The sequence below is a fragment of the Xiphias gladius genome, chromosome 21 (genome assembly GCF_016859285.1).
Source record: "Xiphias gladius isolate SHS-SW01 ecotype Sanya breed wild chromosome 21, ASM1685928v1, whole genome shotgun sequence".
Taxonomy (NCBI): domain Eukaryota; kingdom Metazoa; phylum Chordata; class Actinopteri; order Istiophoriformes; family Xiphiidae; genus Xiphias; species Xiphias gladius.
The window spans coordinates 3,527,990-3,542,890 of NC_053420.1; the positions used below are offsets into that span (position 1 = coordinate 3,527,990).

General features: G+C 43.8%; 1 protein-coding gene across 1 annotated transcript in view; it reads left to right on the forward strand.

Moving 5' to 3' along the window:
• The window catches only part of ptprt (protein tyrosine phosphatase receptor type T), a 239,634-nt gene that overhangs the window by 65,684 nt on the left and 159,049 nt on the right, over nucleotides 1-14,901 (forward strand). The window contains exon 6 of the mRNA XM_040158914.1: nucleotides 5,128-5,237. Within this exon, the coding sequence (XP_040014848.1) occupies nucleotides 5,128-5,237 (110 nt within the window). The remainder of the gene's footprint in view (nucleotides 1-5,127; nucleotides 5,238-14,901) is intronic.

Genomic DNA, 14,901 nt, shown 5'->3' on the forward strand with positions numbered 1-14,901 from the left:
TAAGCTAAGCTCTAAACAAAGAATAAAAGTCCAAATTCCCATATAAACAACCAGGTCTGCTATTTATCATAATAAAGACGTGGATAGGGGCCGGTAGAGAGAGCCGGAGAAATGAAAGCCAGAGAGGAAATGCAGAGATTCATTTCATGCCAGTACAGAGAATTTGAATTGAACTAAGGACTGCAAGAGAGAGGGGTTAAGAAATAGAAAAATAGGCACAGAAAAAAGGAGTGCTGGAGAGAGAGAGAGAAAGAGAGCGCTGGTTTAATAAAGGAGGCCATTCATTTTGCAGCACGGTGGAAGTTAATCAAGTTATGATTAATCTGTTACAGCTGCTGTTATCTTTTCAACGGTGAGGCCTGTTTTCTTCTGTCTCAGCCCCCACAGTGCACAGGAACACGCACGCTTGCGCTTCTACCTTTGCGAGGACACTCCATGGCATAACGCATTTCCCAGCGCCGTACCCTAACCTTAGCCATCGCAACTAAACACCTCACCCCGACCGGATTCTGACCTGGACCATAAAACCGGGTCCTCAAGCAGCCCCTTTGAAGTCGGGAGGACCGGCCAAAATGTGCTCCCAGCGGTGGTTTCGAACCAAAACGTGTCTGCACGACCGCAGAAAGACATGCGCACACACACACACACACACAAAGGCACGAAAGTGAGTGATAAGGTGTTGAATAAAAATGGCAGCATCTAATTGCATTTCTTTGTTAGGGTAATCTGATATGCTCCACAGGCAGGGGCCTTAATCAACACCTTGGAATTACTAATCAAAATATTCTTCTGTCATACTTCTCTGACTGTCTGCTAGCGTGTGTGTGTGTGTGTGTGTGTGTGTGTGTGTGTGTGTGTGTGTGTGTGTGTGTGTGTGTGTGTGTTTGCGCGCGTACATCTCCATATCTGGGACTCACAGCCGTTCATGTGGGGACCACTGACCTTTTGATCAAAAGATTTTCTCTATCGTGTCCTTATTTCCAGGATGTAATCCTGTGTGCGGGCACATTTTGTGCAAAAATGACAATTATCGGACGGCCAAAAATATCTCAGCTGGCAGGTGACTGGCTTCCAGAGCTGTTGATAACTGCTGTTGTGCCGTTACGAGGCTTCTTCGAAGTCAACCTGTTTTTGGCATTACATTATTTTAATAATATGTATGAAAAAAGGAAACACTTAAGCAATATATAACGTCAGCTAGGGATGCACGGTCCAGTTTCAGGTAAAAAATATGAATAAATTCATGTAACTGTTCTCAGTCTGCGTCTGGGTCCAGATCTGTATCCGACACATTCTGAAGGACAACCTGCGGATTCTGTCGAATCCCCAGATCCTGGAAGTATTGGGGTTCGTGAAGGGATGAACTGTGCACAGTTTCAAATGAGTCAGACTCAGTGACTCAACTGGCCACTGAGTTATGGTCATTTAGGTTCGCTTTACATCACTTTAGTGCCATCTGTAGGCTAAATGCTATCACATTTAGCCAAATTGCACAGAGCTGTTGGGTGCACCTGTCATCTAAATATGGTGCACAATGTGTTCGGCGGGTCGTGCCTGGTGTCCTTTCACCTAACTCATGGCCTTACTTCCCAACAGATTTCAGAGATATGTGTTGGGTCCCTCATTTGTCTGCTATGAAACAAGAAAATCAAAGGGTTACAAAATCATCGGTGGGGTAACATTTGAGACAAAATAATAATAATTAAGAAATCAAATTCGCAAACAAAGGGCAAGTAGGGAAGATTTCAGCCCAGCCGCTGTCAAAAACGATGAGTTTTAAAGGGGATTTTGAGACTTAAATCCTCCGGTCTTTAAAATACTGGGCAGTGATTTGTAAGGAACAAAAAGAAGTGTGAGTATCTAAAAGAAGTGGTCTGTGCTCTGTGGGATACTTTGAATTTAAAGCTGAAGGTTTAGAGTTGGACAATGCAGAATTAACCTTTATAGGATCTCAGTTGTCCCGACATCCCACAAGTTTTAAATTTTAACTATCACGGGGGAAAATTACAAAGTGACGGAGCACTTTATAGCAGGGTCCACATCGGCACCAGCAGTATTTTAGTCTCTGGTTTTATGTTCAACATGCAAAATTCTGTTACAATGGGCCGCGTTATTTTTATTGTTTTTAGAAGTTTGATGGTTTTTTTCAATCTCATTGGTCTGATTGTGTGTGTGTGTGTGTGTGTGTGTGTGTTTAAGCTATGAATGAGTGTAAGGATGCTTTTAAGCCTGTTTGGAGATCATTGTGATGCAGTGACGCTGATCCCAAGACAGAATTTCCTAAGGGCACAGTAAACTATATCTCATCTTAAATCAGGAGTGCTATGCAATGTCATCGCTTGAAAAACTAGCAGGATTGCGCTGAACCTCCCCTCGCAGGAACGTTGTCCTAAAGCTCTGTGGTGTTTTGAAGAAAGATTGATAATGGCAACCAATTCTCACGTGTAAAAGCAAATGCAGTGGCGCGTCCATCTTATGTTTTTTTTGTTGGAGTCAATTTGTGGGTGTAAATGGCTGACTGTTCGGGGCGTTTGGAAAGCTTTTCGCTTGAGACAAAGGCAGCAATCAAAAAAATTCCTCCTGCCACTGCCAGACTCATTTCGGCGTTACATTGCAGACATTTAGTTGACACGCTCCTCCAGAATGGCTTGCGGTCGGTGCAAGAGCAGCGCGCGCTTAACCTCCTCCGTCACCAGCATTGTGCACAGCCAACAGCAAACAGATAAACGGCCCGGGATCACAGCGTGGCAGGAAATATTCTTGCGAGTGCCTGATGATAATGAAGGCGAAAGTGAGGAGCAAAACTAAGAGGTGAGAAGGAGAGGCAGGAAATGGGAGACACACACACACACACACGCATTGCAGTCATTTGGCCCTCCTGGCACTATCTGTCTCCTTCTCCTTAACATTTAGAACAATTTACACCCTTTTGTATGTGTGTGTGTGTGATTGTGTTGTGGACTTGTGTCTCACAATGTGCCCGACCACTACTGTGTTTCAAGGGCCTGGTGCTAAGTGTGGACGCGTTTTTGTGCGCCTCTCTGTCTGTGTGCACGTGTGCGGGTCTGCCTTCGTGTGTAACGCCGTGTCACTGTCGTCGGCTGACTGTTTGACGGCGTCGGTGCCCTGACAAGGTGTCTGACACGTCTTCGCTGTCTGATGGCCTTCGCTGAGACGTGTGAAGGCCTGCCTCTTCCTGAAAATACGCGCTCGCACGCACGCGCACGCTCTTGTTTCTAGGTAGATTTGACCATACCGAGTCGCGTGTCCGTGTGCGGTGGTAAACCTGTCGCCCCCCCCCCGCTGTTTGTGTAAACAGGAGGAGAGACCCGAAGTACAGTCACAGCTCAGAGTCGTTTGACCCTAGAGGCAGGTATTTACGCTTCCTGTAGTTATCCTGCCGGTGATTTTCTAAGTGACGTTCTCCGGATGGTAAATACCTACAAACATGGACCCGTCCGGTGCTTTTCATGAGTGTTTGGACAGTGACACTCTCCTTTTTCTTTTGGCTCTTCCGACACACTAGATTTGAAATGCAACATGACTATTGGGAAGAGCGCCGGCTTCAAATCCAACAACCGGCTGCTCGAATCGGCCCCTCAGCAGGTGTTGGAATCTGTTACCACACGGGCCGAATGATTGTCAGAGACGGCACGGCGGACTGTGTCGAGACTGAGAAATGAGAACAAACCACGGGTTCCTGACATGTTCTTAAGTGCCGAGTCAGTCACCTGAGGACAGCTGCATTACGGGCCGTGAACAGGAGGGACACTAAGTGTCTGCCGATGCCTGTCTGTGGTAAACTTCATTTGCTGCAAAGGATGTCCAATCAAACATTAAATGTGTAACTTTTATGAAGTTGGTCATGAGGTATTCCGTCCAGATGAGTTCCATTTAAATGCAGGGCTCCCAGCTGTGAGTCAGAAAATGTGCCCATAGCCCAAGAAAATCACAGCGGCGGCTGCAGTTTTGCCTCAGCAATTGTTCCATTATTCACCGTCTACAGGGCTGCTTGAAGATTTATCTCGACATGACATGGTTACAGCTTGTCTGTCTCCTGTTCACGAAGCTGTCTGCGTTCCGAAAAAATGTACAGCTCGACCGCGCAACATTACAGCAATGGCTCACAGTTGAACTCGCCCCGACCTGTGTGGTGCAGCATCCAACAGCTGGCACCAGGAATTTACGCTCAACAGAAAAGGAATGATAACTGATGAACCCAGCAGCGGCTTGACTGAAGCCATGTTCATCATAATAGAGGAAAGTACAATTAAGTGTCACATTAAATATGTTTCTCGGTTACATTTCTTTGTCTAGTTTTATAGGACATTGGACATTATTCATTTTCGGAAATCGCCTCTGAGTTCAATTCTTGCTGCGTGTCAGTGTCAGCAAAACCCAATTTATACTATAAATAAAAATTCAACTTTTCTGAGGACAAGAAATATAAAGGAACATCATGTCTTTCCTACTTGTTACAAATGTCTTTCATGGTAACATTTTCTAAAGCAATCAGCGTATTTCATTCTGCCTCACAGGGAAAGAGTCCAGAATTAGATCTTTGGTAACTTAATATTTTTGATGAGTACGTTCCCAGATATTTGAAACTTTTGCTACACTTAAATAATGGAATTATATGACGAGAAACTGAAGTGAAATTTAATATAGATAATCTTCCTCCTCTCTTTTTTTTTCCCCCTCACTCCTGCTTCTCTTCTACTTTTCTTCCCACTCTCCTTTCATTCTACACTCCCTTCAATATATACTGCTTCCCTCCGTGCTCAGTTTTCACATGCATGTGGCTTCATTTGTACCGGAAGTGATATTTTTATGAATAATTAGGACTGGGGGAGGAAATCTGTCCCGATCTATCAACAGTGCACTTACAGATCTTCTTTGCTGTATTTCGTGAGGCGGGATGGTTTTATAACATCTTGTGTAACTAAATTAGATTTGGCGGGAAAAAAAAGGAAATAAATGATCACACTTCAAACTGTTATTTACTTCAAATGTTAGTAATATAAAGTTAATTTGTTGCCAAAACCGTTGTTGCACTCAATAGTAAATTTGAGAACTTATATATGTTGAAATGCGTTGTAATGTTTTGCGTACTCCCTGTCCCTGCAGTGCCTGGCTCTGTACCGATGGAGTCTCTGCAGAATACGCCCTACGAAGAGAAGATCTTCATGCAGTGGAAGGCTCCCAACGAGACCAACGGGGTCATCACGCTGTACGAGGTCAGTCCAAGCCCTTTAAACACTGCTCACACTCATTGGCCCCTTTACCGGCTCGTCATGCAGTTTATTGGTTTCAATCCATACTGGGAGGCTTCAAAGTGTAAAAGCGTGGAACCCGGTATTGAGACAGAGTGAGTGAAACATACCGGGTACCAGTTTATGAGGTTTAACATCACTTTTGTCTCAGAACATCATTTTTCCTTGACTCAATTGTTTTGACTTGAAATGATGAGTCAATCGAGTGTCCTGCTGAACATTCACTAAATTTATCCTGAGTTAAGTTTAAGTTTGACCGAATTTACTTGATGAATATTCATGTGTCTTGTAATATATATTACAATGAGTGACAGGTATATTTTTCTGATTAAAAACGAAAAGCAAGGCAATTCATGACTCATAAGGGGTGACCTCCGGTTCTGTTCCCTCCACTTGAACTCATCGGGGGCAGCCTCAAATTTCATAACACTGATCCCAAAATGGCCCCTTACTTTAGAGCCCAAGGTGAGAGGAGTGTGTAGCTCGGGGAGACGATATAACTAGAATTCAAACGTCACTTATGCTGCTTGTCAATTTGACTAAGCCGTGGTTGGTTGAAATTAATGCCATAAATTCATCAAATGTGTTATTAAAGTTCAGTTAAATTAAATAAGTGAAAATTAAATAAGTTTATTTTTTCCCCCAAATTGATAACATCTTGGATTGAAAATATTGGGCTATGACTGTGTGAAGCAGAGGGCTGCAGGTTTGATCCCAGTTCTGATCCTGACCTCATGTCCCAGATCTCTCGTTTCACCTTGGCCGGCCTTTCGGCAGCGTTCTGCCTTATTACAACCGCAGCAGCAATCCCAGCGTCCGTCTTTCTGTCCTCGGCCACAAACCACCGCGACCTCTGTCAACCACTGCTGGCAGCAGGCAGAGGTGGGGCAGCCAAACAAGCTAGACATAAGAGAGGTGGAGAAAAAGGGTGGAGGAGACGGGACGAGGCATGGTCACAGGATGGAGAAAGAGAGAAGGAGTGCATGGAGAAAGAAAGATACCATTGTATTTATAAAGGAAGAATATATTGGAAATAAGAGCCAAAAACTCAAAAAACTTGTTCACCCGCTTTTCAAGAATAATACGTAGATCCAAGTGAACAAGGACAATAAAACATGTGAAAGAGAGAGGAAGGAATCTAGTTAGAGGTAAGAGGAGACAAGTGAAGGGTAAGTGAGAATGAGCGAGAGAGTAAGGATAGGAGCAGTTCAAGTAGAAGAGGGGTAAGACCTCAAGAGTCTGTTCAAACTGCAGCTGTAAACGTTCATTCTGATTCTGATTTTAAACTAAACGGAACTATGGGTCATAATAAGTCGCTTGCACAGACAACCTATGGGCTCGTTTTCTACGGAAGGGCGGTGTCGACGCTGATCATTAATTTACTCGCAGTCCATTAAAATGGTATTCTGATAGATTTGGGTGTGCAAACTCTTTTCAACACGGTGTCCTGATCCGAACCACAGGGAATGTAGTGTCAAAACTGGATTCCAAAGCCAACAATCCACACACACGCAAGTATGTGGACACCTGATCGTTACAAGCATATGTGATCGTGAAACATCTATTTCCAAAGCCATTGGGATTAATATGCTGCAATAACAGCATTCACTCTTCTGGGAAGGCTTTCTACAAGATAGTGGAACTTTGCTGCAAGGATTTGCTCCATTCATCCAAAAGAGCGGTAGTGACGTTGGCTAATGGGCGTGGCTCTCTGGCTGCATTTCAGTTCATCCCAAAGGTGTTCGATCAGGTTGAGGACAGGGCTCTGAGCGAGCCAGTCAAGTTCTTCCACACCAGACTGGGAAAAACCATTTCCGAGCGGGGCATTGTCATGTTAAAACATGTCTAAAACAAACCCAAAAACTATTGTATGCAGTAGCGTTAAGATTCCCTTCACGGGTGCTAAGGGGCTTAGCCCAAACCCCCATCATCTCCAGATAAGAGTGTCCACATTCTTTTAGCCAAATAGGGTGTATGTGTGAACGTGTATTTGAAATTATAAATCAGCATTTTTGGCATTTCCATGGCAAAAAATCATGTCATAATGTAGTTTCTCTGAGGTATAGGATGGTATCATTTTAAACCATACCAGCTCAGCTGGGCAATATCATAGAGGGCGACAACGCTTCAATTTAAAGGTACTATATGTAAGTATTTTAGTTTAATGCATTCAAAAAGCAACTTAAATTCTATACAGAATGTGGAAAAAATAACACTTTTGACGTTTATGTCAAAGAAGTCTATGTATTGAGTTGCAGAGATATCTGCTGAAGTTAGTATGCTAACCATCTAGTCACTGTAGCGTCTCCCCTCTGTCCAACATTAGAGGATGGAGAAGTAGCGCTGCCCAGAGGCCGTTTTTCTAACCTCTAAGTCAGTGAATGGAAGAGTAAACGCAACAATGGTCGAAGCTCTTGACAAGCGACCGTTATCACCGCCGCCACCGCCGCTCGCTCCCGCCAAAATAACTACGTTCAGCGGCAAACAAAAAGAAGTGACAGAAATAGACACAAAACAAGAGTTAACATGGCGTTGCTTTCCACTGCTGCAAACATCTTCTTCTAGAACGGTAAGTAAACAGCTGTTAATGCTAATGTTGGCTATATAGCGATAGCAAGAAACAAATACTTACATATAGGACTTTTATAGAAAAATCAAACAGTGACTTGATTGGTATTTTTGAAGATGAATCAATGCAATAAAGACTCAAAGGCAAGGATTCTGTTTAAAACCATGTGGAAAACCTCAGGTACAGAAACAGTAGTGTTGGTCGTATTTAATCCACCACATTAGTGTCAGAACATATTGGTATCAAATGGGTGTTACAGCCAGGGATAGATATAAACAGTCATGTAAAAATTAGAGATGAGCAGCAATTCAGATGTGACTGTAAATTCTTGTGGAAGGAGAAAAGAAGGGCCGGGAAATGCTCAGAAAGTGGAAGAGAGACTTATCCCTCGACAGTCCTTGAGACAATATCTGGGAGCGAGTGCGATAGAGGGACAGATTGAGAGATGTGGATGTACACTTTGTGTGTGTTAGCGTGTGTGTGAGCGTGTGTGTGTGTGTGTGTGATTATAGATGGTTTACTCAGGCTGAAGTTAAGTTGAGCCCCCTATTTAATGAATTATTGACCTGTTCTCTGTCTCCTGTCTGCCTCTTATATCACTGCATCAAGGAGCTACCTCACACCGAGACCTGGCATGGCTGTTAGAGTGTGTGTGTGTGTGTGTGTGTGTGTGTGTGTGTGTGTGTGTGTGTGTGTGTGTGTGTCCGTGTATCCCAAATAGGGTGAAGTAGCAAGCAAAAGAATGCGTGTTCTTAGATAAGTCAGGGATTCCTGAGTGAGTGTGTGAGAGAGGAAGTGAGTTGCAAAGTGAAGAGTGATGAAAGTATTTATACGAGGAGTTAGTCAAGCAGTCGGTGGTAGAGTGTGTTGTTAAGTTTGTGAACGTGCGTGTGTACGAGAGAGAGACTGTGTGAAGGGAGGAGTAAGGTTGTGCTTTTGTAGGTGGAGGAAATGCGTTAGTTAGACACTGTTCTAACTGCTGGAGTGAGTGTGTGAACACATACTGTATGTGCGTGTTGGTGTAGAGTTTGTCTGTGAAGACTCTCGGTCATCCAGGTCTCGGTATTTCTAATTGCTATACAAAGGCAACTTGACTTGCCCGAGGCTCTCGAAGACGTTTCGCCCGTCATCCGAAAGGCGTCTTCGGTTCTAAGTGGCTGCTGGTCTGCGCGTTCCCCGCTTCATTGAACTGCGCGCACTACATTCCTCCGCTAATGTCTGGGTGTCTTACCCTGCACCATTCTCTGAGAATGTGCCCACAAGGACAGAGGGGAAGGAGCAGAGACACATTCGGTGAAGCTCTTAAAACCTGTGGTTATCCACACTGGGCCTTTCTCAAAACCACAAGAAGATCCGGAACTGGCAGCGAGGATAAGGACAAGAAATTGACATTCAACAACGTTGCTAATCCTTACGTTGCGAGACTCTCTGACGAACTCAGGAGGATCCTCAACAAACACCACATCCCTGTGCCCAGCAACAAACTCAGGCAGAAGCTTGTCGTTAAGGACAAAGCACCCAGCCATTGGCATTAGAGTTGAATCGAGTCCGGCTGCCTTCGTGTAACACTTGTAAAAGTGTGTATAGTTTGAAAAACCTCCATGTGTGTGAGCGAGGACAGAAAGTTTTTACTCTTTTTATTTTACTTTCCCCATTCACCGCGGGTAGGAATGTTTCAGAATCTCAACTCTCTTTTTTATTTTCCCCCAACATCCACGAAACGTGTTGCAGCTTTTAGTATCTTCTTGGTATTTGGAGACGTTTGCACGGCTGCTTTCTTTTACACTTGACAAGTTATGTCTATAACTTTAACATGTCTGCGATATTCTTTAGCGGAAGCTGGATCAACCACTTGTATCGTAGATACACTGACAAAGTGTGCGTTCACAGAAGTATTGTTCCTGCGTTTCTTTTCTCTGTTGTCTTTTCTGCTGTTGATCGCACTTCTTTGCTAAACGTATTTTATAAATTTAAAAAGTTCATATTTTGAGCTCAGTTGAGAGTTATAGATATATTTTGTCTTTTAGCTGCTGTTTTCAACTCATTTTAAAACCTCACACACCTTATAACACAAGCACATCTTATTTTGGCAGCATCTCCCTCCCATATAATTGCCTCTATTTTCTCCCAAGCCCTTTCTACCTCCTAGCATCAATCTCCACTCTCTCCTCTCTTTCTGCGTAGTACAAAGACCACTCAGTACCATCTCTGAGACCTCCATTAGACCTCGACCTGGAGCTTGAAAAACACTCTGCAGTCTATAAACCTCTTGGGACCATCATCAATTTCGCCTTGTTTTGTGTCGGTTTCATTAATATGAATCTAAGCTCCCTGCCCTCTCTGCCTGGCGGAGGCGGCACGATTCGGCATCATCTGTTAAACATATCAGAGCCTCAACACAATGTGCTGCTATTAGAGATAATTACTATAATTGCAGCTATTGACAGGATTAAAGGCATCATCTGCAACATCTAAAGGGGCTCTTGTCGTGTCCTATCCTGCTCTGTTGTCTCTTGCATTTTCCTTTTTTCTCCCCCCCTCCTTGTCCCTCGCTTCAGGATGGAAACCAGATGAATTACACCTAGGACAATGAGAGGGAGGGGGGAAGAAGTGGGGTGCGTGAGATAGATGGATGGAGGTGGAGAATTGTACGGAGAGATAAGGAGAGTGAGAGGAACGAGGAGAGAACTGGGCAAGGAGATAAAACATATCATGTGAGCATTTGGAGACGTGTCAGAAAGAGACAGTATCATCCCATGATTACATGAATTAATTCGGTGTGCAAATATGATCACTTCATCTCTTGTATCTATTACTATTATTGAAGCTAATTACAGGATTAAAGGAAACATCTGGGAGAGATCTAATGGGACCAAGCCCCCCCCCACACACACACACACACACACACACACACACACACTCCCTCTTGTCCTCTATTCATCTGAGAGAGGATAAATGATGTCTAGGGAAAATGCGATGCAGGGTAGAAGCCTGAGGGGGTGGATGGAAGTGGGGTGAGGACAGAGGAAGACATAGACGATAATTTGATGAACAAAATCTTGAAGAACAAAATCATTACTCTTTTTTTTAAAGGGATGTATAGTAGCAGTGAAGAGTGATTATTCCAAAGCAGTATTTTTTGTTCTCAAAGCGTTGTTATCGACCACTGCACCAATTAGAGTATTTCTAGTCATGTCACGAAAAACAATTAAAATCACAGAATTGTAGGCAAATGACTAATGGGCAGACACGTATTTAGTTTCTCTGAAATGTAGACAATCCAGTCTATAGAATATGGATTCTTCAAGTAGGGTAATCTGTTGTAATGGTGTCATATCCTATTTTTTTAAATTCCAAATTTCCCATTTTGGACCTAATCCTTACGGACTGAACTGCTAGATCAAATGCACACTTTAAGTACCAGAAACTTTTAGGGAGCGGGGGAACACGGTAACAGCAGATTAGACTGATTTAATGCAAGGTTTTACTGTGAGCTTCTTAAACTGGTTAAATTGGCACTTAATCCGGTCAGTATATCATTCTTATCTGACATTTTGCCCTGGCCAGAGGGGGAATTTCCGTCAGCCACCGCACAGTTGCTGCTAAATGAGTCTATCCCGACCTCCACTTTGGGTGGTCGTTGCCAGTCCAGTTGAGAATTTTTCATATTGTAAACTACTAATCCAAAGTAATGAACGCACTTTGGGAGGAACTGGACAGTAGTTCATTCCGAGTTTTTCTTTACCTATTTAGATTCGATTGGACTAAATTTGATTCAGGATTTTCACCCTGATCTTCTTCATGGTGCGGTTTAATTGGCACTCGGGTCAGTAAATCTGTTGTTTGGGATTTAGCTGCACTCAGGTCTTAAATGGGGGAATTTACAGTTGTGGGTTTAAAACTCATAGAGTTGTGCCACGGGTGTTTTTAAAAAGACCGAGTTGTCCAGTTAAACACTCAAACTGTTTTCTATGCTAAACTATCAGCATTAAACCCAAGAAGTTTCTTTGTAATGAAATAACCATCATTCGTGTGGTGTTTTTTACACTGCAGGGAAACAAAAAGGCATGATAAAACCACAACAGCTGATATACCGAAGAAAATAAACCTAGCTGGATGTATAACCGAAGGCTTCCACTCTAAATGGTATAATAAAATGCTAATTCTCTCCCATGTAAGGCTCCCTGCAACTTTACCTCCCGTCTGACCCGTCAGTTAATACACAGATATTGGTGGTTACTGAACTGAAAGCAGATAAGCACTCCAACACACACCGGCACACATAGAGATCATGACCTTGTCAATCCCTTCTTTGATTGTCTCATCCGTCCACTCAAGCATTGCAGGTCCTCTCTTTAGCTAGCTTGCCTCCCTGCTGGTGTCTGGGGAGTTATTCTTGAACCCCCGCTAGTTTAACAGATGCCGGCGCTAACATTGATTAGAATGAAGCAGTGAAGCAAATGGTGAGATCACAGCTTTGCTGATTTGGTTCGACCGAACAAGTCGAGGATTTTCCTGTTTCAGCCGTATCTGGAAAGCAGATATTAAGGTTTTACTGCTTTTGTATTCAAGTCTACTCTGTTTGAGGATAACTGGAGTTAGGTAAAATCTCAAAATCTGTGGAGGCTTTCCGACTACTCAAAAATGGCCTAATTACACACATTTTGGTAGATTTGATGAAGGGAATTTATCCTCAGCCTACGCAACCAAAAGAGTTGGACTTTGCTACGCACAAATAAAACTTTATATAAAATGTATAACAAATTTGGTACTTTGATGTATTTTCTTAAAATCTGCATACGAATTGCTTAGTCCGTCTAAAGAGCGTGCTCTTCATAAAATAAAATGCAGAAAGTGGAAATACGTAGGTTTGACGTGATGCCGTGATGTGACACAGCTATACGTATACTATATACGCACGCTTTTATTTCAAGGTTACGTTCAAAAATGCTCTTAAACTGAAGAGACTGGCAGGAATCTTTACACAGAAGCAAGAGAGAACACGATCTTTGGTCTGTGCCCCGAATGTAACCAAACCTTTACCGTGGAAGTGGTAGATAAGCAGACGCTCATGCGTGTCCGTTTCGGAAGGCACCGATAAATGACCTTTTCTGTTGTTTCGGTATGAGGACTCGTTGAATCACCGGTGACCGTCTGGCTCCACGCGCTGGTGTGCAGTTCGAGGCGCGCAACCCCTCCAGCTGCTCAATATCCAGCAGCAATACTCGGGGAAAAATATAGGAAAGTTTTGCTGACAAACCTTTGAGCTGTTTAATCCAACACACCGAGCAATAGGCTACTTGTACAGTAGGTAGTTATTCTGGTCTGGTCCTGTGTGTGAATAACTTTACTCTTCAATTCCTCTCTCCTCAAGTAGGACCTTTAATCAATCACAAGAATCACTACTGGCAAACCACTCTGGCATTTATTTCAGTGAGTTACTCTGTTGATTTCTGTAGGAAAAGCTGACATACAGTTGTTACATTCTCTTCCCTCATCGCTGGTTTCTGAACAAAGGAATGATGGATTCTCATTAGGAGAGCAGCAGTCGCCTGAGGCGATCCCGCTATCGATTCTGTTTACCGTTTACTGAGCGATAACAGCGGCTCAGCTCACTTCCGCGCCAAACAGGAAGCGAGCAATGCCTAAAAAGAAAGTTCACTGAAAGTTCACTTTGGCCCTGTTCATACCTGGCATGCCATGCCATACCATGCGTCTTGGGTGGTCCGATCCCGATTGGACGGCTCTAAGCGCGTTAGTTCACACCCGGCCGGCATTCAAATGCATCTCCGCACGCGTCTCGAGTGACCACTTATGATCAGATCTCACTTCCCTGCTCTGTGTGCAAAATAAACGCGTACATTATTTCGGTTGGCAAAGACCAAATGCCTTTGTTGTTTTTCAGCCAGTCTGACTGTGACAGACGGTCCGTTGTCGATGTGTTTGAGTGTGTGAGAGAGAGAGACGGAGAGCGGAGCACGGAGGGGCCCGAGTGAATAATGCGCTGCACACAGCTCTACAACGAAATAAGATTTTACACAGTTGAAATAGTAAACAAATGGAAATTCGATATGTGGCGGTCAATGTTGATATCGTAGTGGGCTGCCACAAATAAACCAGTGTATGGGGAAAAACTGTGAGAAGTGTAATAATATTTTCGGTTCATCATAAAACTCAATGCGGCCCGGGACACATTTGCGTTCACACTCTTAAAAAGAAGAACCTGGCCTAATGTGGTCTGAGCGGTCGGATCTCAAATGCGTCCGCAAATGTGTCTCGTGTGCGTTCACACCTGTACTGAGAGCTGTCCTCTTGTCAACAGATCGACCCGAGACGCATGTTAATGCCAGGTATGAACAGGGCCTTTGAGTCTGAGACACACACACAAAAACACTCAGGCTGCTGATTACGATCGGCCAGAGAAGATATCTGCCCTGCAGTCGCGCGCGTGTGTTTACTACAGCATGGTTCAAAAGCAGATGAAAGGACAGAGGAACACACACAGTGCCCATACACACATGCGTTCATAGAAGCTGCCTTGCACTCCCCTGTTTCTACAAGATCTAAAAGACAGCAAGAAGGGAAGAAAGAAAAGAAACGGGGGATGAAAGACTTCAGAATACTGATCCGGTTTATGTTGAAAGCTTGCGCTGAGAAAATAATTGCCTCTTTTAAACCATACAGACAAAAATACAGACGGGATCAAGTCACTGCTACTGAAGAGTGAGAGGCAATCTCATCCGTAATGTTGGCCTTGCATCCATCTTCTCTCTCCTCGCCCCCTCTTTCCTTTCTGTCTCTGTGTCGTTTTTCACATCTGTCAATAATGGTCTATATTTAGCGTGGCTTTCAAGTCCTTGAGCTACTGACCCCATACACTCTATCGCACCGCCTATCTGGCCTGCAGGGGAATGGCCTAGCACCACTTACACCTGCGCGTGTCCGGGTGTACTTGTGTAGAGCAATGCGGCCCTGCTTTTCCTTTGTATGTGTGTATAATTTTAGACATTGTATTTTCTACAGCCTGGTGCGGTTCAGGGTCTCCTCTAGAACAGCACA